Raw genomic sequence first — 24,635 nt, forward strand, 5'->3', positions numbered from 1 at the left:
CTGACGTCAATCCTATAGAAAATGTGTGGGCAAACCTGAAAAAGCGTGTGCGAGCAAGGAGGCCTACAAACCTGACTCAGTTACACCAGCTCGGTCAGGAGGAATGGGCCAAACTTCTGACCCACTGGGAATGTGATGAAAGAAATAAAAGCTGAAATAAATCATTCTCTCTACTATTATTCTGACATTTCACATTCTTAAAATAAAGTGGTGATCCTAACTKACCTAAAACAGGGGATTTTTACTAGGATTAAATGTCAGGAATTATGAAAAACWGAATTTTTAAATGTATTTGGCTAAGGTGTATGTAAACTTCCGACTTCAACTGTATGTGAGGCCACGCAGTCGTGGGTATACAGGGAATACAGGAGGGGACTGATAACGCACCCYTGTAACACACCCTTGTAAGGTCTGTGTCAAGGAGGTAATGTTGCCTACCTCGCCCGTCAGGAGGTCCAGGACCCAGATGCGTAGGGAGGAGTTCAGACCAATGGCCGAGAGCTTTGTAWTGAGTTTATAGGGCATTGTGGTATTGAATGCCGAGCTGTASCATCCTCACATATGTATTCCTTTTGTCCAGGTGGGTCAGAGCAGTGTGCAGTGCAATGGCAATTGCGTTGTCCATTGATCTGTCAGGGCAGTAGGAGAATTGGAGAGGGTTGAGTGTGTARGCGAGGGAGGAGGTGATATGGTCTTTGACTAGCCTCTGGAAGCACTTCATGATGACTGAAGTGAATGCTACTTTCCCTTTCTTGGGCACAGGGATGATAGTGGACATCTTGAAGCAGGATGGTATAGAGACCTGAGCTAGGGATAGATTGAGGTCTGCTCATGCTCTGAAGGTACGCCTAGAGATGCCATCTGGGCTGGCAGCCTTGCRAGGTTTGACACATTTGAATGACTTACATACGTCCTCAGTGGAGACTGTGAGAGTGTAGGCCATGTTGTCATCGGGGGCTCCTCGGCAGCTCAGGGTTCATTGTGCTCGAATCTTGAGAAAAAGGTATTTAGCTCGTCCGGTAGTTTGGCTTTGGTTACCGTGATGTGGCTGGCTGTTTTTAATCCATGATCATATGTCTTGTGTCCGACAGTGCTGCATTGCTCCTTCACTTTGTCTCTATATGGGTTTCGCCATCTTGATCGGTCTGCATAATTCATATCTGTACTGTTTAACCAAACTATTGTCCCGGTCACCTTGMCCTGTTCATAAGCAGCATCTCTCTCTTTCAGTTTTCCTAAACGGCTGCTWTCAATACACATGTTTTGATTTGGGTACGTTTTTAAAAGATAATATCGGTCTCAAGTCATCTATGCATTTTTGGATGAATGCGGTGACTGAGTCGGCGTATTCGATGACGTTATATCCAGAGGCGAATGCGGAACATATTCCAGTCCACGTGATCGTGTAGCAGTGGTCAAGAGTAGAATTGCCGCGAGTTAGACAGTCGATGTGTTGGTAATAATTTGGGAGCACGATTCTCAACAATAAACGCTGCCTCCGGGAATGCGGTATCCAGTTTGTTTAGGATACAATGAAGATCTTTGAGAGCCTTTTTGATGTCTGCTTGGGGTGGGAGGAACACAGCCATGAACACAGCCATGGGGATAATCCCTGTGAACTCTCTCGGAAGGGAMAAAATACTACATTTTATGACCAAGTATTCCATGTCGGCGGAGCAKAAACTCGCAAGTTCCTGTAYGTTTCCCCCATTTGACCATGTGTTGTTGGTCATAAAGCAGAGCCGCCACTCTTGTTCTTGCCAGAGAGAGCACGCTTCTTATCCACTCGAAAAACWAAAAMCTGTTGGTTGTWTATAATCCGTCTGGATGTAGGAGAAAAGCCAAGTTTCAGAAAAACAGATTATGTTGGGGGATCTGATGTCCATCAGGAAGGATATCTTCGCTCTGAGTTCGTCAAGTTTGTTCATTAATGATTGAACATCGGTGAGTAGTATGCTCGGTAATGGAGGACGGGTCGCCTGGTGTCTTAATCTCAGTAAAACCCGCCATGTCTGCGTCTCTATCGGCGTCTTCGCTTCCTACTCTCCCCGAGGACTCCCAAGCAGCTCGATGTCTCGCCAAAGAAGCTAGTAATTTGTTCTGCCGTCTCAGGGAATTCGGGGAGGTCGGGTGGATGATGAGTACCCAGTGATTCGTATACCAAAAGTTCTACCCGGGTGTGTGTAGTAATGCACGAAACAAACTGATTTTTTAATTTTTCTATTTTTTTAAACCTGCAATGTTTTATTGGAGCTTGAGGCAGGGCACCCTCTGTTGGCGTTTTCAAAACGCGTCTTACTATGCTTCAAAGTAGCCTATAGGCATAATCCGACCATGGAAACGTGGATGCAATTATTTTTTAAAGACTTCATAGGTGGCGCACGTGAGTTTCAAGTTTGGGGAAGGTTAAATGGTTTTCCAACCATAACTAAAATGGTTTTCCAACCATAACTACCGTTCTGCGTGCCATTTTCGTGGAACAGTTTCATTTAAATAACAGTGTGTTCATTTCTTAAAATCATTGTCACGTGGTTAATCATAAAAATCTGAATAAAAATGATAAAAATCTCAAATTTAAAAGTCAACTAATGTGAGATCACCAGCCTCTGCCATATGGACATATTGATATGCTGGGATCCAATGGCGGCTAAAGAAATTATTGCATGAAACTCATAGCCTATAGGCCAGTACAGCAGTAGGCCAATAACATCCATTGCTCTTCCACACCAAGGATTGGTGATTATCAAGGGGGAGATTGTGGGAAAGATTTTTCAAATAGCTTACTGTGAGGAACTATAGTATTACTATATTATCATTCGCAATGGATGTAAAAAAATAAATAAAAATAAAAATAAAAAACGCTCCTACATTTCCGCTCAGCAGGCCAGGTACTTCTATGCATGCTCAGGCGCGCTCGCTACCGCAACATAATTAGGACASAGAAACCAGACACATTCTCATTGCTCACATGGTGCACATTCAAACAAAAGACAATAAACATTTTCAAATCTTTTAAATTATGGTTATGAAATAAACCAAAACTTGTTTCTAACAGCAGGTTGTGAACTTTACAAACAACGTTTCCACTCTGAGAATAAGAACGGTGAAGTACTGTAATTATTAAATGCGTTAGTAGAAATTAYTGTAACCAAATGACGGGATTGTTACGACTGGTGACATATATTTGTTTTAATCAAAGGGCAAACAATTAACACAATGAAACGATGAATGCGCATTGGCGGGAGACGGCTGAGCCATTCTGGAGAGAGACTTGTCTATATCTTCGTCACACACCCATCCCCTTCTTGTCTCAACATTTTAAATTACTAAAGACACATTATCTTCACACATTTTTAAAATACTTTTCACTGAGACCCGCAACTCAATAATCAGCTAGGTCTATTGCCATGTGCGCTGCCCCAATTGCTGGCTTCCCAAATAGGCACAGGACTACGAGCTTGTGATAGGTAGAGTAATTATATAATTTGGGTAAATGTATTTCCATTTACTTCCCTATTAGACCCACCACTAWGCCATTTCTCTCCTGTTCTATTGGTTTTCAAATCAACTTTATTTTGTTGTCCAAAAACCAAAGGSACAATCCTAGTCATATTAGCAACTCATCCTAGTGGTTGCATCAAGTTTCTAACAGAGATTTTCATCTGTCACATATGGAACCGCTATCAGATGCGCTGTTTAGAATGGTGTTTTCACACGATTTGCATGTTGGCAAATGTTTGAAATTAATGTTTTATTGGCTGCTTCATTACATGAGTTGCATGTTCTGTTCTGTCCATTACCATAATCTAAATGTAATTTCTGTTATTCTGAGAACCGTGTGTGGACACCCTAATGGGTTATGCACCCAATACATATAGGTCTGGTAAATTTCTCAAATGGCCGGTAAATTAAAATCTTCCCGGTCGTGTGCGTGCGTGTGTGTGTGTGTGTGTGTGTGTGTGTGTGTATCAGAAACCCTGGGGTTATACTGTTGCTGAGTAGTGTTATCTGTGCGTGTTAAAATGCAGGTCATGACTGTGGGCTGTGAGCAAGCATCTCCTCAGGGCTTTTACCAGTTGTTAAAGTGTTCACAATGAAGCAATTAAGGAGAACAGCTTATTGCAGATCGTTAGATATTCCGTCCCATAAACTTCTAGCAAGCAAAGCTCCCCCCCCTCCCTCTACACTACCGCTATGACGACATGAAAAGAGTTCAGCATATTAAGTGCTCCCTGTTAGTTAATATTTATGATTGTTGTATTTTTTCCGGCACCTACTGAGAAATATCTGTTTTGGTTTTTCCGGGTTTCCGTTTTACAGTTTTTTTCAGGTTTTCGCTCTSAAAATCACTACAAATAAATTCATAGAAAAACAACTAAGTGTACGTTATATGTCCACAACAATGCTTAAACCACATCAGGAGACCACTTTTGAGGTCTGGGATTTTTTTAATGTGTATTTTGGGGTGTAGTTACCGCTTTATTCCAGTTCTCACCTAGCAAGAGGCTGTTGTTTAGCAGTGTTTTTGTAGCGCACGTGATGGTAGAGTTTGCAAACAAATACCCACTGAATTAATGAAAATAATCATGATATCATTCTGCCAGGTAGGCATAGAGCCTGGGGAATTTCTGCAATAATTTCCTGAAGTTTGTAGGTAACATTTAATTGAGAAGGTTTTTGGAAAACCCTTTTCCATCTACCAGAAGACTGTTTTCATCGGATAGCATCATGTCTAACGGCTACACAAAGTAGTAGACGCGTGCACACACACAGAGACGTCCTGGTTACCTCTTCAGAAAGTTACAGCAAATACGATTCACTGATGCATTCTGTTCATGTCTTATGATAAACTTGGGCAAATTAATGTTCAGAACATTTAGTTCTGCATTCCCTAGTATGCTCACTACATTTCTTAATATTGTTGAATTCCATTTTAATGTCTGGATCCCGWGATTCCGTCCGGGTTGTCCGCAGATTTTATAGGGCCCTACAGTAGGGAGAGGATCTCCTTGGATCTCGCCTGGTTCAAAATGGGTGTCCCAAATGGCACCTTATTCCCTTTATAGTCCAATACTTTTGACCAGGGCCAGTACTTTTTGAGGCAGTGGTATGTACCGGCCCAATTCAAGCACTCCACTCTGGCCTTGTTTACACGCATCCCAATTCAGATCTTTTGCCAATTGTTTGCATATGTGATACCTATCTGATCTTTTCCCTGATGTGTAAATGCAAAAACACCACATGGAATCTGATGTCCTGACTTCCGATCTATTCCACAAAAGATTGGTCACTGTCTCAATACTTTTGGAGCTCACTATACCCCCATTCCACTTTGGTCTGGCGTGCATAGAATGCCCACTGATGGGACCGCTGTTTCCCTCAGGAAATGTCTCGTTTTATAGCTTGTCCAAAAAATCTGAGCAAACTACTAACTTTCTGAGGTCCTTGGTCGCAGTGTTGTAATCTATATTCATGGCAACTAGCCATAGTTTCAATCAGTCCGGATCATTCAATGGAAGYTTGTGGAAGATTATAGCCGACAACTTCCTTGGTTTGTTATTGCAATTTTACAACACACCCACAAACCATATTCGATATTGGACAAGTGATGGTAGTCGATATAACACAAGTCTCACCACACTTAGCCACGTATCCTTGTCAAGAGTCAACATGTTAGCTAATTAGCGCTAGTCAGTGATGGTTGCTTGGCCATCTCCATAGCTCTTTGCAGGATGGAATTGTACTAGACAGGTTGTCATGAGTCTCCCAGTCCAATGCCATGAGCCGTTATCTCTGTGTGGATCTCTACAAGGTTTATTTATCTGTTATCTATGAATTGAGTATTGGACTGTACACACTAGAGAGAGAGGCCACAGCATCATGTGTAGAGTCTAACGATCATGACATCATCCTTGACAAGTGTAGGGCAACTGTATCCTTCAGCATCTCTCGTTCTCTCCCTCCCTCACGCTCATCCCTCTTATCTTTCAAAAGAGCTTTTTAACAACTCCCACACACTTACTGTGATCTCTTACACAAGCAGGCAGGCACACACCCTTACACACACACACACACACACATACATACATACACGTACGGACACACAAACACTCCAATTTGTGAATACAGTAATACATGTAATGAGGATGACTCAGGCTCTCAGAAAATGAGCAATAGCTTGCTTTCTTTTGCTCTCACTAGACATGCACACAGGACTGGATCGCCGAAAGGGTATGCAGGGCACGAACTCCAGGAAAATTACCTTTTTTAAAACTGCAAAACTCATGACAAAATGAGTTTTGCCAACAAAAAGGGTGGTGGACCCTGGAGGTGTTAGCCCCCCCTGTTTTTCTTTTTGGAACATTGAGGGAGAAAGGTGACTTCAACACAGAGGTGTAGCTGGTGTAGAAGCTAGCTCGATGCTTCCCTGCCTGACTGTCTGTCTGTCTGTCTTTCTGCCTCCCTCCCTGCCTGCCTGACTGTCTACCTCCCACCCTGACTGTCTGTCTTTCTGCCTCCGTCCCTGACTGTCTGTCTGTCACCCTGACTGTCTGTCTGCCACCCTGACTGTTTGTCTCCCTTTGTCTGTCTGCCTGCCTGCTTCCCTCGCTGCCTGACTGTCTGCCTCACTCCCTGCCTGCCTGCCTGCCTGCCTGCCTCCCTCCCTCTTTAGCTTCCTCATCAATGGGACAGATACAGGGAAGCTAGCTCTGCTGAATTTCTTCACACTGCAGTGTTTTAGCAACAAAAAAGGAGAGGGGCGGGGGACAGGAGGAGGAGGTGGAAGCAAAGGCTGGGGGAGCTGTGAGACCTGAAGCAAGGTCCTGGCACGGTGCCAGCCCTGCTCTGTGCAGCCAGCAGCCTCCCAGCCTTCTCTTCCCTCTACTGGCTCGCAATTGACTCAGTGGAAAATGTGAATGAAAACAATCCCCAACACAAACTGCTCCACCCCACCCCTCAACCCCCCAAGAGGGATTATTATGAGTCTCTTTATTTTTTACGAGTGTGCACATTTGTGTAAGGGGAAAGGACGGCAAGAAGGGGGGGTTGTGATTTAGTTTCTGTGTAGGGTAACTGCCAGAGTTTTGGGGAAGATGAAAATAAAACAAATGGGGTGGAAACAGAAAAGATAATAGTAGTTAACGCAGTAAGACTAAAACCCTAGCYGGCTAGACTGATTCTTTGTAGTAAAGAGGCACTGGAATATGGCTGTTAAGGCTCAGCCATATCCATGACAACACACTTGGCGTTCCTGGGCAGACCTCATAGGCATCTGAAGGAATCACAAAATGGCAGCACACATAAGGGCTCTGGTTAATCCACTGTGCCTGACGACTTACGGCAGAGAAGCAGTTTTTAGCAGCTTTCTAACAGATTTTATCCAGTGCCTTTTGGATGATTTTTAAAATGCATTTGACAACAAAATAAGCCCYACATTCTGAAAGGTTTAGGCTACTGTAGTAGTCATTGTGTTATAAATTCTGTGTCTGTTCTCAAAGTGAATGTCCAACATTAACATCTCAAGTGCAAAGAGTAATTTTTTTACATTTCCTGATTCTTCTAAGAAATATTGAAATGACTCAAGGTCCACTTGACTCCCTCTGATGTCATTCTGTTATCAGAGCAAGTGTTTTCACTTGGGCTGAATCCTAAATGGTACCCTATTCCCTACCTACATAGTGCACTACTTTTTAGCAGAGCCCAATGCACCCTAGTCAAAACTAGTGCACTGTGTAGGTAGGGAATATGGTGCCATTAGGGACAGAACCGTAGGTCTTTCATCGTTTGTGTTACTGGAATATTTCCTATCAGATAGACTAACGGTTGACTGAGAGGGTTGCTATGACTCACGTCAAACTACGTGTTGTTTATCTGTTTTGGGGACTTTTCTTTACTTAAAGAGAAATTCCACCRCTTTTCAATCTCATTTTCATAATCTCCAGCACAATACCARTGTCTACATAATGTGAAAACTACGCATTTCTCAGTTTTGTAGAACAAATATATAAAGTCAAAAAGTTCTATGCGAAGATGTCATCAAAAGTTTTTTTTTAAATAATAAAGAAAACCAGTAACTTTATGACTGCTAGACACAATGTTTCCTCATTGAAGTACATGGGTATCCAGCATGTCAAAGTACTGAGGCGAGGGGCGCACATCCATAGACTTCTGTTGCAAACTGAATACTTCTGGATATTCCGATTGGAAACCATGTCTCCAAATGGACTTAATGAGGACTTTCCCAATAGCCATTTCCTGTGAACGCCATCTGATTAATTTGTTATAATGACAACCACGGTTGGGTATGGTCACATACGTTTTGTCTACCTGATATGAATTGCTATACAGTTATAATATTCAAAAAGTGTAAATGTTTTGTGTTGCCTCTTTCAACTTATATATGCTGTATATAGACTGCCCTAACCTGACRAAGATCCTTGTGTGATCTAAACCTTTGTTAGTTTGTGAATAAAGGTACACGGTGGAGCTTATAAGTGTGCAGGCTTTATTTCTTTCATAGCATCAAAAGTTCAAACATTTTAATAACAGTGATTTTCAAGCACTATGAGATTCATGGTGACGTGTGGAGCAAGAAAATACCCTCCTGGCTAGAAACTTGTTGCAGGTTTTGAAAATAACTAACTTTTCCCCCTTACTTTTAATCCTGCCCTGTGATGTCACAGAGAAGCAATTTTTWGACACATGTAGACACTGGTATGATGCTGGAGAAAAATATGTTGAAAAGTGGCGGAATTTCCCTTTAAAGCCCACTCATTTTCAGTTTCTGTCAGTTTGTATCTGTCAGTATCTTTTCTGATCAAATCGGCCTCTCTCGGTTTCTGTCTGACACACACACACACACATACACACACACACACACGCCAGTCCCAGACATGGGTGCCCCTGGCACATCCGGTGTAGGAAGCCCCACGGGAGTCTGGCCTGATTGTTCCGGTTGGCTGCTCTGTGGATGTAGGTGGTGGTGGGAATGGGGTCGTTTGTGGATGAGGGACAGGGGCAGGCGTGGCCACAGTGGAACCCCTCACACAGCCTGGCAGAGTCGGCACAAGAGATTGGGAATGAGGTGCAAGGGAAGAAAGGGGTCACTGAAACGTGGCAGGAGGCAGGAGGGAGTTTAGGCACCTAGTGACAATGAGGCATGAAGAGATTTGAGATGGGGGGATTGGGGGAAATGATTGTGAGACAATGAAAAAAGAAACAATGTAACCTTTATTTAACTAGGCAAGTCAGTTAAGAGCAAATTCTTATTTACAATGACGGCCTACCCCGGCCAAACCCGGATGAYGCTGGGCCAATTGTGCGCCACCCTATGGGACTCCCAATCACGGCCTTTTGTGATGCAGCCTTGATTCGAACCAGGTACTGTAGTGACGCCTCCTGCACTGAGATGCAGTGTCCTAGACCGCTGCGCAACTCAGGAGCCCGAGTGGCGAACGAAAGCAGGGAAGGAGACTACCCACAGTGTTTTCTCACAAAGTTTCACCTTACTGTTACTGTTCAGTCTCTCAACCTTCGTTAGCACGTCGCTGAAACCTTGCAAGAAAACTGTCTCCACTTTTGCAATACCTAACAAACACCTACCAGTTAGTCAGTGCTTTGTCCTTTCTCTGTGAAAACAGAAAGAGCAGAACATGAAACAGGATTCTGTGTGCCCCTGCCTGCCGGCTGTCTGTGCCCCCACCGGGTTGAATAAAGCACTGTGCTGTTTATGTCCCTCTGATAAATGTCCTTCACATCAGAGGTGTCGGGGAAAAACATATCATCCAGGAAGATGACAAACCTGTGGGTGGTGTTTTTGGTTGAGTCCCAAGTGTCACCCTATTCCTTATGTAGTGCACTACTTTTGACCAGGGTCTGTAGGGTTTCTCTCTCTATCTCCACACTGACCCTTGCTGATTCTCTCTCTTCCTCCCACCTTCTTAGTCATTAACACTCCTAACACRCTGACCCTCTTTCACACAGTAGCTCGCTTTCTCTCTCTGAGCCTCACCCAGACGGTAGTAGCCACAAAATGCACACACCACAGATCCCCCAAGGCCAGTCAGTGTGCAATAAAACCCCAAACCACATCCCCTCGGGGTCTGGAGGGAAGGGTGTACTGTGAAAAATATGGAGGAGCTGAGAGTCAGAAGCCCTCCCTCGCTCCAAATAAATATTCCGAACGGCAAATGGGGATCAAAGCTTCCTCGGAAAGCTCTGAAGCCAGTCATATTATGTGAGGAATGTGCAAACAACAAAATAAGTTATTACAGCTCCCTCAGCAGAGAGAATAGAGCACATGGCTGCTTTCACTCATTTGATTAGTTCAATTGATTGATGGTTGAAGGTTCTGAGTTGTCCTCTTGTTGACCTCTTAATGACATTTCAGGATTTCCTCAGGATAATTAGCGTATCATTTATAATTTGTGATTTTTTGGGTGATCTGCTGTGTAGTGAACTTCTTGAACTTTTAAATTATGTTTTGAAGTAAAAAGTAATGTCCGCAGAGAAATTTTGTAGTGAACTTGTGTTTGAAGATTGAACTTGTTGACCTCGTAGAATTAACTTGTTGAACCGCTGTGTAGTTCTTGGAGGCCTGTGTTTGAACAGTTGAGAAGTTTTGTGGAAAAAGTAATTTCTGTGTAGGCTGGAAATTGCCTGAGTATTAGTAGCAACCACATAGTAAGTGCTGTGAACACTACGGGTGTGCTACAGAAAAGACAAAAAGCACAGAAAACTCAGGAAAAAAAACATGGAATTGTTACGTACTGATGACCTGAAGTAGGACACAAGGTGAAATTAGAGRATTCGGCTATTTCCGTTTCTGACAGGTGTATAAAATCGAGTACCCAGCCATGCAATCTCCATAGACAAACATTTGCAGTAGAATGGCCTTACTGAAGASCTCAGTGACTTTCAACGTGGCACCGTTATAGGATGCCACCTTTCCAACAAATTTCAGCCCTGCTAGAGCTGCCCCGGTCAACTGTAAGTGCTGTTATTGTGAAGTGGAAACGTCTAGGAGCAACAATGGCTCAGCCGTGATGTGGTAGGCCACACAAGCTCACAGAATGTGACTGCCGAGTGCTGTCACGTAAAAATCACGTAAAAATTGTCTGTACTCGGTTGCAACACTCACTACCGAGTTCCAAACTGCCTCTGGGAGAAACGTCAGAACAAGAACTGTTTGTATGGAGCTTCACGAAATGGGTATCGATGGCCGAGCAGCCGCACACAAGCCTAAGATCACCATGCGCAATGCCAAGCGTCGGCTGGAGTGGTGTAAAGCTCGCTGCTATTGGACTCACCACTARCCCTGTCAGCCCGGCGGACGAATCTGGGTTTGGCAGATGCCAGGAGAACGCTCCCTGCCCCAATGAATAGTGGTAACTGTAAGGTTTGGTGGAGGAGGAATAATGGTCTGGGGCTGTTTTTCATAGTTCGGACCAAGACCCCTTAGTTCCAGTGAAGGGAAATCTTAACGCTACAGCATACAATGACATTCTAGGCGATTCTATGCTTCCAACTTTGTGGCAACAGTTTGGGGAAGGCCCTTTCCTGTTTCAGCATGACAATTCCCCAGTGCACAAAGCGAGGTCCATACAGAAATTATTTGTTGAGATCGGTGTGGAAGAACTTGACTGGCCTGCACAGATCCCTGACCTCAACCCCATCGAACAGCTGTAGGATGAATTGGAACGCCGACTGCGAGCCAGGTCTAATCGTCCAACATCTGTGYGCAACCTCACTAATGCTCTTGTGGCTGAATGGAAGCCCCTGCAGCTGTTATAGCAACAAAGAGAGGAACAACTCTATAGTAATGCCCATGATTTTGGAATGAGATGATGGACGAGCACATACTTTTGGCCATGTAGTGTATGATGTTCCAAAAAATAATTTTCTAMATTTGTACAGAACCCCAAATATCTCCCGTAAAGCTACTGACACATCAATTGGTTATGTCTAATGGCCAACTGTGGGGATATGCTTTTGATTACCCGGCCTGTAGAGTGAAGYGCCACATCTTAGCCGAAGGAGAAGAAAATACACAACAAACCTTAGAAGTGGAATACTGGAATGAGGACTGGGAGGTGTTTCGCAAGGTGGTGTCTCCTGATATGGCGAATAGACTAAACGGTTGTTTATACATTGTACACGGGATACAAGACCAAGTGGGAAGGTCCACCAGACTCATCTCGCCCTCCTGCCCAACTCTCGCTCTTTCCCCCTCCTCTGTTTTCTCTCGGTCTCTGAACTCCCTCCCTCATTGTTTATGTACAGTTGAAGTCGGAAGTTTTTCACAATTCCTGACATTTAATCCTAGTAAATATTCCCTGTCTTAGGTCAGTTAGGATCATCACTTTATTTTAAGAATGTGAAATGTAAGAATAATAGTAGAGAGTGATTTATTCCAGCTTTTATTTCTTTCATCACATTCCCAGTGGGTCAGAAGTTTACATACACTCAATTAGTATTTGGTAGTATTTTGCCTTTAATTGTTTTAACGTGGGTCAACCATTTGGGTAAGCCTTCCACAAGCTTCCACAATAATTTGGGTGAATTTTGGCCCATTCCTCCTGACAGAGCTGGTGTAACTGAGGAAGGTTTTTAGGCTCCTTGCTCACACATGCTTTTCCAGTTCTGCCCAACATTTTCTATAGGATTGAGTCAGACTTTGTAATGGCCATCCATACCTTGATTTTTTGTCCTTAAGCCCTTTTGCCACAACTCTGGAAGTTATCTTGGGTCATTGTCTATTTGAAGACCATTTGCGATCAAGCTTAACTTCCTGACTGATGTCTTGAGATGTTTGCTTCAATATATCCACATCATTTCGCTTCCATGAGGCCATCTTATTTTGTGAAGTGCACAGTCCCTCCTGCAGCAAAGCACCCCACACCATGATGCTACCACCCCCATGGTTACAGTTGGGATGGTTCTTTCGGCTTGCAAGCCTCCCCCTTTTTCCTCCAAACATAACGATGGTCATCTATGGCAAACAGTTCTATTTTTGTTTCATCAGACTAGAGGACATTTCTCCAAAAGTATGATCTTTATCCCATGTGCATTGGCAAACCGTAGTCTGGCTTTTTTATGCCGGTTTTGGAGCAGTGGCTTCTCCTTGCTGAGCGCTTTCAGGTTATGTCGATATATGGACTCATTTACTGTGGATATAGATACTTTTGTACCTTGTTTCTCCTCAGCATCTTCACAATGTCCTTTGCTTGTTGTTCTGGATTTTTCAACACTCCAGTCAGCCATAGAAACATACGTCGTCTACAGTCAGCCATAGAAACACTACGTTGTATACATGTCAGTATAGAACACCACGTCGTCTACAGTCAGTCATAGAAACACGTCGTATACAGTCAGCCGTAGAAACACACGTCGTATCAGTCAGCCATAGAAAAACCACGTTGTCTACGTCGCCATAGAAATACTACGTTGTCTACAGTCAACATAGAAACACTACGTCGTATACAGTCAGTCATAGAAACACCACGTCGTCTACAGTCAGTCATAGAAACACTACGTCGTATACAGTCACGTAGAAACACTACGTCGTATACAGTCAGCCGTAGAACACCCACGTTGTCTACAGTCAGCCATAGAACATACTAGTTGTCTACAGTCAGCCATAGAAACTCCACGTTGTCTAGTCAGTCATAGAAACATCACAGTATCTACGTCAGCATAGAAACATACGTCATATACAGTCAGTCATAGAAACACTACGTCGTTATACAGTCAGCCATAGAAAACACTACGTCGTCTACAGTCAGCCATAGAAACACTACGTTGTCTACAGTCAGCCATAGAAACTCCACGTTGTCTACAGTCAGCATAAACATACGTCATTACGTCGCCATAGAAACTAACGTTGTTACAGTAGCCATAGAAACACTACGTCGTATACAGTCAGTCATAGAACATCACAGTCAATCTACAGTCAGCCATATGAAACACTACGTTGTCTACAGTCAGCCGTAGAAACACTACGTCGTTATACAGTCAGCCGTAGAACACTACCGTCGTATACAGTCAGCCATAGAACTCACATGTTGTACAGTCAGCCATAGAAACATCACATTGTCTACAAGTAGCATGAGAAAATTCACATTGTCTACAGTCAGCCATAGAAACATCACATTGTCTACAGTCAGACCATAGAACATCCATTGTATATAGCATCAGACACTAGTTGTTACAGTCAGCCATAAGAAACACTACGTTGTCACAGTCAGCCATAGAACATCACATTGTCTACAGTCAGCCATAAAACATCACATTGTCTATAGTCCAGCCATAGAAACACTACGTTGTCTACAGTCAGCCTAGAAACGACTACTGTCTTACAGTCAGCCATAGAAACATCACATTGTCTAACGTCAGCCATAGAAACATCACATGTTCAGTCAGCCATAGAAACATACGTGTCTACAGTCAGCCATAGAACACTACGTCGTATACAGTCAGCCATAGAAACACTACGTCGATACAGTCAGCCATAGAAACAGCTACGTTGTCTACAGTCAGCCATAGAAACTACGTTGATCTAATAGCATGGAAACACACATCATCTACAGTCAGCATGAAACTAGTTATCTACAGTCAGCAATAGAACACTATCGTTGTCTACATCAGCCATAGAAACCTTAGAACGTTGTCTACAGTCAGCCATAGAAACATCAGTCGTCTACAGTCAGCCATAGAACACGTCGTCTACATCATGCTAGTGAGAGAGAGAAAGGAAGAAGCATCAGATTAGTCACCTTCTGCCTGCATCTCTGCAAGATCCACTAACGAGTCTGTTTCCAGTCACCACTTTAGACAATCCTTCCAGCTTTGAACACCTTTAGGCTGGCCGGCACTTTAGCGACAGACAGTAGAAGGGGCTTATCTAATGAAAAGATAACAAGCGTAATCGGGCACAGCAACTCTGTGTAAAATGTATGAAATGTGTGCCCTCGCGAATGTAAACCACCACATTTGATCGTTGCCAGTTCTTAGAAAAAACAGCGATGAAGATCAGAGGTGTGCGGTAGTGGAGGGAGGGCAGCAGGCTGCTAGCGCAAGCAGTAAGGCATCTGTCTGGGGGAGCAGTAAGGCATCTGTCTGGGGGGCAGCAGTAAGGCATCTGTCTGGGGGGCAGCAGTAAGGCATTGTCTGGGGCGCAGCAGTAGGCATCTGTCTGGGGGCAGCAGTAAGGCATCTGTCTGGGAGGCAGCAGTAAGGCATCTGTCTGGGAGGCAGCAGTAAGGCATCTGTCTGGGGGGCAGCGGTAAGGCATCTGTCTGGGAGGCAGCGTAAGGCTCTGTCTGGGAGGCAGCGTAAGGCATCTGTCTGGAGGGCAGCGGTAAGGCATTTCTGGGAGGCGCGGTAAGGCATCTGTCTGGGAGGCAGCGGTAAGGCATTTGTCTGGGGGGCAGCAGTAAGGCATCTGTCTGGGGGGCAGCAGTAAGGCATCTGTCTGGGGGGCACAGTAAGGCATCTGTCTGGGGGGCAGCAGTAGGCATCTGTCTGGGGCGCATAAGGCTCTGTCTGGGAGGCAGCAGTAAGGCATTCTGTCTGGGGGGAGCAGTAAGGCTACTGTCTGGGGGCAGCAGTAAGGCATTGTCTGGGGGCAGCATAAGACATCTGTCTGGGGATTTTTCAGGCCTCAACATTATGTACATGGTTTTACATCAGACGTGTCGGCCAGGGAAGGGGAGGCAGTGTGGAGAACACAGTGTGTGTGCGCCCAGATGAACCTTATTCCCGATAGTGCGCACTGCTTTTGACCAGAGCTCATAGGGAATATGATGCCATTCGGGACTCAGTGTGACTGTGTAAACACCCAGTACACTACCCAGCCTCTGACGCAGTGAGGCAGGAGCTGTGGTGATGAGGTTGATGACCTATTTAAGATAAGAGACAGAGAGAGGCAGAGTCTGGCAGGAAGCATAGCAGTTAAGAGCGTTGGGCCAGTATCTGAAAGGTCGCTGGTTTGAATCCCGGCCGACTTGGTGAAAATCGCTGTGCCCTTGAGCAAAGCACTTAACCCTAATTGCTCCTTTTAGTCACTCTGTGTCACGGCCGTCGTAGGGAGGAGACCAAAGGCAGAGCGTGATAAGCGTACATCTTTCTTTTATTTAAAGAATGAACACTGAACAAAACGAACAAATAACAAAATGAACCATGAAGCTAATATGGCTAGTGCAGACAGGCTACTAAACATAGAATAAGAACCCACAACCAAAAGGGAAAATGGCAACCTAAATATGATCCCAATCAGAGACAACGATAAACAGCTGCCTCTGATTGGGAACAATTCAGGCCATAGACATACTATGCTAGACTTACAACACCTAGACATACAACAACCCTAGATAATACAAAACAAGCATACCACCCTCGTCACACCTGACCTACGAAAAATGAAAAACATAGATAACTAAGGTCAGGGGGTGCCACTCTGGATAAGAGACTCTGCTAAATGAATAAATGTTAAATGTACAATTATCACACACTTCCTTTCACTCAAAGGTCATGATTTAATTACCAGGTGGAGGAGGTGACGAGGTGTTTGGCGTGCTTGAAAGAGTGTGTGTGTTTTGTGTGCGCACTGAATAGAACTGGAAACCCGTGGGCTGTTTTGAGACAGTGTGTGTGTGTTGTGTGTGTGTGTGTGTGTGTGTGTGGTGTGTGTGTTGTGTGTGTGTGTGTGTGTGATGTAGGGAGGGAGATCGTACAGAAATCTTTACGGGCTCCCCTTCCAGTGGGTCTTCCTGAATCCACAGTGAGAAGGACCTGAGGCGCCGGGAGGGAGGTGATGATGACTGCAGTTCTACTCTCTCTCTCTCCCCATGGTTCCCTGTGCACTACAAATACATCCCCATGTCTGGACAGACACAACACAGGGCCTGTGCATTGGACAGAGGACAGGGCGGGTTGTTAGGGCTGGTCCGTCAGGGTTGTTTACTGTAGGCASGTCATCAGGATGTCACTGGATGCATCCCAWTTGGCACCCTATTCTCTATATAGTGCACTACTTTGGACTAGAGGGACCTGGTCAAAAGTATTGCACTACAAGAAAATAGGGTGCCATTTGGGACGCATCCCGTGCCTGTGGCTAGGGAGAGTTGTTAGTGCTGGTCAATCAGGGTTGTCTGTYTAGGTCTGTCAGGAAGGTTGCCACTGTCTCAATGACACCCAAGTGATTATTTCAATGATGGCTCCTCAGAATGACACACTTACTGTGATGATGCTGCTGTGATGACCGTCTGATGACTGTCGTAACCGGGGGTCTGTTTCTCGCTGTCTGATGCTTATCATGTCTGTGTGTGACATTTGTGTCTGCGCGTATGTGCGTGCGTGCGTATGTGCATGTGTGCGTGCACCTGTACCTGAATAAAGGAAGGATGATTAATGATGTATCCATGACTCTGAAGTCCAAGCATCTGTTTGACCATATGTTTCTATCCTTAATGTACACGTTTCACTGCTTACTGTACACCTTTCACTGTTCACTGTACACGTTTCACTAAACTTAAAATATTTCAGTTCATGAAAGTGAAAAAAAKACTTTGTTTTTCTGTGTTGACAGGATGCTACCAGAGGTGGGGCGTATCCCATTCTACTGGCCAGGGCAGGGCCGGGGGGGCATGAAGACCACCAATGAGCCCCACAGCCGCTATGACCTGGATGACATAGACGTGTCCTGGCTGGAGCTGGTTAACCTGGAGTTCAGAGAACTGGGTAAGAGACTTCCTTTGAGTCCCAAATGGCACCCTATTCCCTATGTAGTGTACTATTTTTGACCAGGGCTCATAGGGCTCTAGTAAAAGGTTGTGCACTATATAGGGGAATAGGGTTGTATTTGAGATGCTACCCTCAAATCAACAACAGGACTTTATTAGCCTTTTGTTTTGTTACATCTGTTAATTTGAGCATTTAGGCTAGAATATGATGCAAGACTCACTCACTCACTCATTCATCCCTATGCCACCTGCTTGAGGTAACAAATGCTTTCCCCTAGGTTTGTTTACTCTACTACTATCAGCGTTCTACNACTCACTCACTCACTCATTCATCCCTATGCCACCTGCTTGAGGTAACAAATGCTTTCCCCTAGGTTTGTTTACTCTACTACTATCAGCGTTCTACATGCTGTTCTATGTCAATGTTCTTACAGTTTGACCATGTTACCACAGTATGACTGTACCACCTTGACTCCTATGTGTCACACTGCCTCATCAATACTTTAAACTGCAGGCTCACACACACACAGTATTCCTCAATCCAACGTCACTACTCCACAGCTCTGTTTAATTGCCCCCACACGTCTGACCTATGATCCAGACGTCAGTTTTGGGGGTCAGAAGGGTGCACCTTTCTATTCTCTATGTCCACACAGAGGGATTTTCCCACTGTTGCGTCCTGGGTCTCTGCCAGTCACCCAACCACTCTCTGTCTATCTGGCCTAGACTACTGACAAGTGCTGACCCTGAAGATCTGTCTCTCCACATCGCAGATCCAGTTTATTTACAATCTGATCTTGCGTTTATAGATTAGAAAAATAATTGCATTTTAAAATCCCTCAGGCCTGGGTTTTAAAAGATTATGAAATCGCCCCCCCCCCAATGTACGTTCAGTGTGTTCCAGCTGAAATGAGTTGCTTGTCATAACCCCAATGGCTAGACAAAACAAACACTTGCATTATTGTTGCTGGGTTATGAGGTCACATTGCAACACTGATAGGCTGAGATAGAAAAGATGAAGAGAATGCTTTCTTTCAATCTCTCTCTCATGTTCTCTCCCTCTACCAACATCCCTCTCCATTTATCTCTAGCTCTCATTCTCTCAGACACAGTTATGCATGTACATGCAAATGTTACGACTGAAATGTTTGTTCCTCGAGCCGCTCCCTATTTACAAGATGTAAATGTCAGAGGCTCAGAAGTTAACAGACAAGATGTAAATGGCAGAGGCTCAGAAGTTAACAGACAAGATGTAAATGGCAGAGGCTCAGAAGTTAACGGATAACTAAACTCAGCTTCCTACTGGTTTGCTTTTAAAAAACAATCTGTCTTTAATCTCTGAAGACCGTATGTACAGTGCTGTGAAATAGTATTTGTCCCCTTTCTAATTTTCGGAACTTTTGCATATTTTTGATACTGAATGTTATCAGTTCTTCAACCAAAATCTAATATTAGATAAAGGAAACCTGAGTGATCAAATAACACAAAAATTACATACTTCTGTTGTCTAAAAAGGTAAACTTATACTACTAATGAAAGTAACAAGTAATTAAAGAACAGCAGTAAAATAACAATAGCGAGACTATACACAGGGGGGTACCAGTACAGAGTCAATGTGCGGGGGCACCGGTTAGTTGAGGTAATATGTACATGTAGGTAAAGTTATTAAAGTGACTATGCATAGATGATAACAACAGAGAGTAACAGCTGTGTAAAGGGGGGGGGTGCAAATAGTCTGGGTAGCCATTTGATTAGATGTTCCGGAGTCTTATGGCTTGGGGGTAGAAGCTGTTTAGAAGCCTTTTGGACCTATACATTGCGCTCTGGTACTGCTTGCCATGCGGTAACAGAGAGAACAGTCTATGACCAAGGTGGCTGAAGTCTTTGACAATTTTTAGGGCCTTCCTCTGACACCGCCTGGTGTAGAGGTCCTGGATGGCAGGCAGCTTGGCCCTAGTGATGTACTGGGCCGTACCCTCTGTAGTGCCTTGCGGTCGGAGGCCGAGCAGTTGCCATACCAGGCAGTGATGCAACCAGTCAGGATGCTCCAATGTGCAGCTGTAGAACCTTTTGAGGATCTGAGGACTCATGCCAAATCTTTTCAGTCTCCTGAGGAGGAATATGGTTTTGTTGTGCCCTCTTCACGACTGTCTTGGTGTGCTTGGACCATGTTAGTTTGTTGGTGATGTGGACACCAAGGAACTTGAAGCTCTCAACCTGCTCCACTACAGCCCTGTCGATGAGAATGAGGGCGTGCTCGGTCCTCTTTTTCCTGTAGCCATCAATCATCTCCTTTGTCTTGATCACTTGAGGGAGGGTTGTTGTCCTGGCACCACACAGCCATGGCTCTGACCTCCTCCCTATAGGCTGTCTCGTCGTTGTCGGTGATCACTGTTGTGTCATCGGCAAACTTAATGATGTTGTTGGAGTCGTGCCTGGCCGTGCAGTCATGAGTGAACAGGGAGTACGGTAGGGACTGAGCACGCACCCTGAGGGGCCCCTGTGTTGAGGATCAGCGTGACGGATGTGTTGTTACCTACCCTTACCCCTGGGGGCAGCCTGTCAGGAAGTCCAGGATCCAGTTTCAGAGGGAGGTGTTTAGTCCCAGGTCCTTAGCTTATTGATGAGCTTTGAGGGCCACTATGGTGTGGAACGCTGAGCTGTAGTCAATTTAATTAAAGTGGAGTGGCGTTCGGGTTTCTGGGATAATGGTGTTGTGAGCCATAACCAGCCTTTCAAAGCACTTCATGGCTACAGACGTGAGTGCTACGGGTCGGTAGTCATTAGGCAGGTTACCTTAGTGTTCTTGGGCACAGGGACTATGGTGGTGTGCTTGAAACATGTTTGGTATTACAGACTCGGACAGGGAGAGGTTGAAAATGTCAGTGAAGACACTTGCCAATTGGTCAGCGCATGCTCGCAGTACACGTCCTGGTAATCCGTCTGGCCCTGCGGCCTTGTGAATGTTGACCGTTTTAAAGGTCTTACTCACATCGGCTGTCTTCCGGAACAGCTGGTGTCTCTCATGCATGTTTCAGTGTATTTGCCTCGAAGCAAGAATATAAGTAGTTTACCTCGTCTGGTAGGCTTGTTTCACTGGGAAGCTCTCAGCGTGTGCTTCCCTTTGTAGTCTGTAATGGTTTGGCAAGCCCTGCCACATCCGACGAGCGTCAGACCGGTGTCGTACGATTCGATTTAACGCTTATTGACGCTTTGCCTGTTTGATGGTTCGTCGGCGGGCATAGCGGATTTCTTTTAAGCTTCCGGGTTAGACTCCCACTCCTTGAAAGCGGCAGCTCTAGCCTTTAGCTCAGGTCGGATGTTGCCTGTAATCCATGGCTTCTTGTTGGGGTATGTACGTACGTCACTGTGGGACGACGTCATCGATGCACTTATTGATGAAGCCATTGACTGATGTGGTGTACTTCTCAATGCCATTGGAGGAATCCCGGAACATGTTCCAGTCTATGCTAGCAAACAGTCCTGTAGCTTAGCATCTGCTTCATCTGACCACATTTTTATTGATCAAGTCACTGGTGCTTCCTGCTTTAAGTTTTGCTGTAAGCAGGATTTTATTCCTTTTTCACACCTTTATTTAACCATGTAGGCCAGTTGAGAACAAGTCTCATAACAACTGCGACCTGGCCAAGATAAAGCAAAGCAGTGCGACAAAAACAACAACACAATAGAAAAATCTGTATACAGTGTGTGCAAATGAAGTAAGGAGGTAAGGCAATAAATAGGCCAATAGTGGCGAAGTAATTACAATTTAGCAATTGACACTGAAGTGATAAATGTGCAGATGAGGATGTGCAAGTTGAAATACTGGTGTGCAAAAGAGCAGGAAAACAACAACAAATATGGTAATGAGGTAAGTAGTTGGTTGGATGGGCTATTTATAGATGGGCTGTGTACAGTACAGTGATCGGTAAACTGCTCTGACAGCTGACGCTTAAAATTAGAGAGGGAGCTATAAGACTCAAAGTTACGTGATTTTTGCAATTCGTTCCAATCATTGGCAGCAGAGAACTGGAATGAAAGGCGGCCAAAGTAAGTGTTGGCTTTGGGGATGACCAGTGAAATATATCTGCTGGAGCGTGTGCTACGGGTGGGTGTTGCTATGGTGACCAGTGAGCTGAGATAAGGCGGAGCATATCCTAGCAAAACTTATAGATGACCTGGAACCAGTGGGTTTGGCGATGAATATGTAGCGAGGACCAGCCAACGAGAGGGCATTTAAGGTCGCAGTGGTGGGTAGTATATGGGGCTTTGGTGACAAAACGGATGGCACTGTGATAGACTGCATCCAATTTGCTGAGTAGAGTGTTGGAGGCTAATATGTAAATGACATCGCCAAAGTCAAGGATCGGTAGGATAGTCAGTTTTACGAGGGGAAGTTTGGCAGCATGGTGAAGGAGGCTTTGTTGCGAAATAGGAAGCCAATTCAAGATTTAACTTTGGATTGGAGATGCTTAACGTGAGTCTGGAAGGAGAGTTTACAGTCTAGCCAGACACCTAGGTATTTATAGTTGTCCACATATTCTAGGTCAGAACTGTCCAGAGTAGTGATGCTAGTCGGACGGGTGGGTGCGTTCAGCGATTTACTAGCATTTAAGAGCAGTTGGAGGCCGCGTTGAAGCTCGTTTGGAGGTTTGTTAACACAGTGTCCAAAGAAGGGCTAGATGTATAAAGAATGATGTCGTCTGCGTAGAGGTGGATCAAAGAATCCCCCGCAACAAGAGCGACATCATTGATATATACAGAGAAAAAAGTTGACCCGAGAATTGAACCCTGTGGTACCCCCATAGAGCCTGCCAGAGGTCCGGACAACAGGCCCTCCGATTTGACACACTGAACTCTATCTGAGAAATAGTTAGTGAACCAGGCGAGGCAGTCATTAGAGAAACCAGGGCTGTTGAGTCTGCCGATAAGAATACGGTGATTGACAGAGTCAAACGCCTTGGCCAGGTCCATGAAGACAGCTGCACAGTACTGTCTTTTATCGATGGTGGTTATGATATCGTTTAGGACCTTGAGAGTGGCTGAGGTGCACCCGTGAGCAGCTCGGAAACCAGATTTCATAGTGGAGAAGCTACGGTGGGATTCGAAATGGTCGGTGATGCGGGCCCCTGGTTGAGCGGCAGCCAAACTTATGAAAACCCCAAATCTCTCATTTGGAAGCTAAAATTACATTTCATCTCTTCACAAATAATTTCATATTCAAACATTTGAATTAAACAACAATTCCATGTGAATCCGATACCTCTGACGTTTAGACATTCCACAGTAGAGTTTATGTCATTCTATTCATTGATGAGAATGTGTCAGAGGGCAACCGAACTGACATAATATACCTTAAGTACCACCAGCATATGTTCAGTTGGTCGGATTAAATTTACATTACATTTAAGTCATTTAGCAGATGCTCTTATCCAGAGCGACTTACAAATTGGTGCATTCACCTTATGATATCCAGTGGAACAACCACTTTACATAGTGCATCTAACTCTTTTAAGGGGGGGGGTTAGAAGGATTACTTTATCCTATCCTAGGTATTCCTTAAAGAGGTGGGGTTTCAGGTGTCTCCGAAGGTGGTGATTGACTCCGCTGACCTGGCGTCGTGAGGGAGTTTGTTCCACCATTGGGGTGCCAGAGCACAGCGAACAGTTTTGACTGGGCTGAGCGGGAACTGTACTTCCTCAGAGGTAGGGAGGCGAGCAGGCCAAGGTGGATGAACGCAGTGCCCTTGTTTGGGTGTAGGTAACAGATACCAGAATATAGTTCATTTCCCCCCACTTCTGATGTTCCAGAATCTCTATGTTAACCAAGGGGTTTTCTTATGTCACATCAGTTATAGTAGGGAGAGGGAAAAGGGGGAAAGAGGTATTTATGACTGTCATAACCTACCCCTAGGCCAACGTCATGACAGCAGTGTCTCCCTCTTTGAAGAGGGGATGACCGCGGCCGCTTTCCAATCTTTAGGAATCTCAGACGATACGAAAGAGACGTTGAACAGGCTAGTAATAGGGGTTGCAACAATAGTGGCGGATAATTTTAGGAAGAGAGGGGTTCAGATTGTCTAGCCCAGCTGATGTTGGGGATCAGATTGTAGCTCTTTCAGACATCAGCTGTCTGGATTTGGGTGAAGGAGAAATGGTGGGGGCTTGGGCGAGTTGCTGCGGGGGGTGCAGAGCTGTTGGCTGGGGGTAGCCAGGTGGAAAGCATGGGCAGACGTAGAAAAATGCTTTTTTGAAATTCTCGATTATCGTGTATTTATCAGTGGTAACAGTGTTTCCTAGTCTCAGTGCAGTGGGCAGCTGGGAGGAGGTACTCTTTATTCTCATGGACTACAGTGTCCCAAAACTTTTTCTATCTAACTGTGTGTATTGGTTCCTGACTTCCCTGAATATTTGCATATCGCGGGGCTATTCGATGCTAGTGCAGTACGCCCACAGGGTGTTTTTGTGCTGGTCAAGGGCAGTCAAGTCTGGAGTGAATCAAGCGCTATATCTGTTCTTAGTTCTACATTTTTTGAAAGGGGTATGCTTATTTAAGATGGTGAGGAAAGCACTTTTAAAGAACAACCAGGCATCCTCTACTGACAGGATGAGGTCAATATCCTTCCAGGATACCCGGCCAGGTCGATTAGAAAGGCCTGCTCGCTGAAGTGTTTTAGGGAGCGTTTGACAGTGATGAGGGGTGGTCGTTTGACCGCGGATCCATAACGGATGAGCAGGCAATGAGGCAGTGATTGTGAGATCCTGGTTGAAGACAGCAGAGGTGTATTTGGAGGGCAAGTTGGTCAGGATGATATCTATGAGGGTGCCCATGTTTCCGGATTTGGGGTTGTACCTGGTAGGTTTTTTGATCATTTGTTTGAGATTAAGGCATGCC

General features: G+C 44.8%; 1 protein-coding gene across 1 annotated transcript in view; it reads left to right on the forward strand.

The window, feature by feature from the left end:
* Nucleotides 1-24,635, forward strand: part of jade2 (jade family PHD finger 2) — a 197,760-nt gene that overhangs the window by 31,411 nt on the left and 141,714 nt on the right. Inside the window, 1 exon segment of the mRNA XM_023968706.2 lies at nt 17,588-17,739. Within this exon segment, the coding sequence (XP_023824474.2) occupies nt 17,588-17,739 (152 nt within the window).

This window comes from Salvelinus sp. IW2-2015, linkage group LG23 (genome assembly GCF_002910315.2).
Source record: "Salvelinus sp. IW2-2015 linkage group LG23, ASM291031v2, whole genome shotgun sequence".
Lineage (NCBI taxonomy): Eukaryota > Metazoa > Chordata > Actinopteri > Salmoniformes > Salmonidae > Salvelinus > Salvelinus sp. IW2-2015.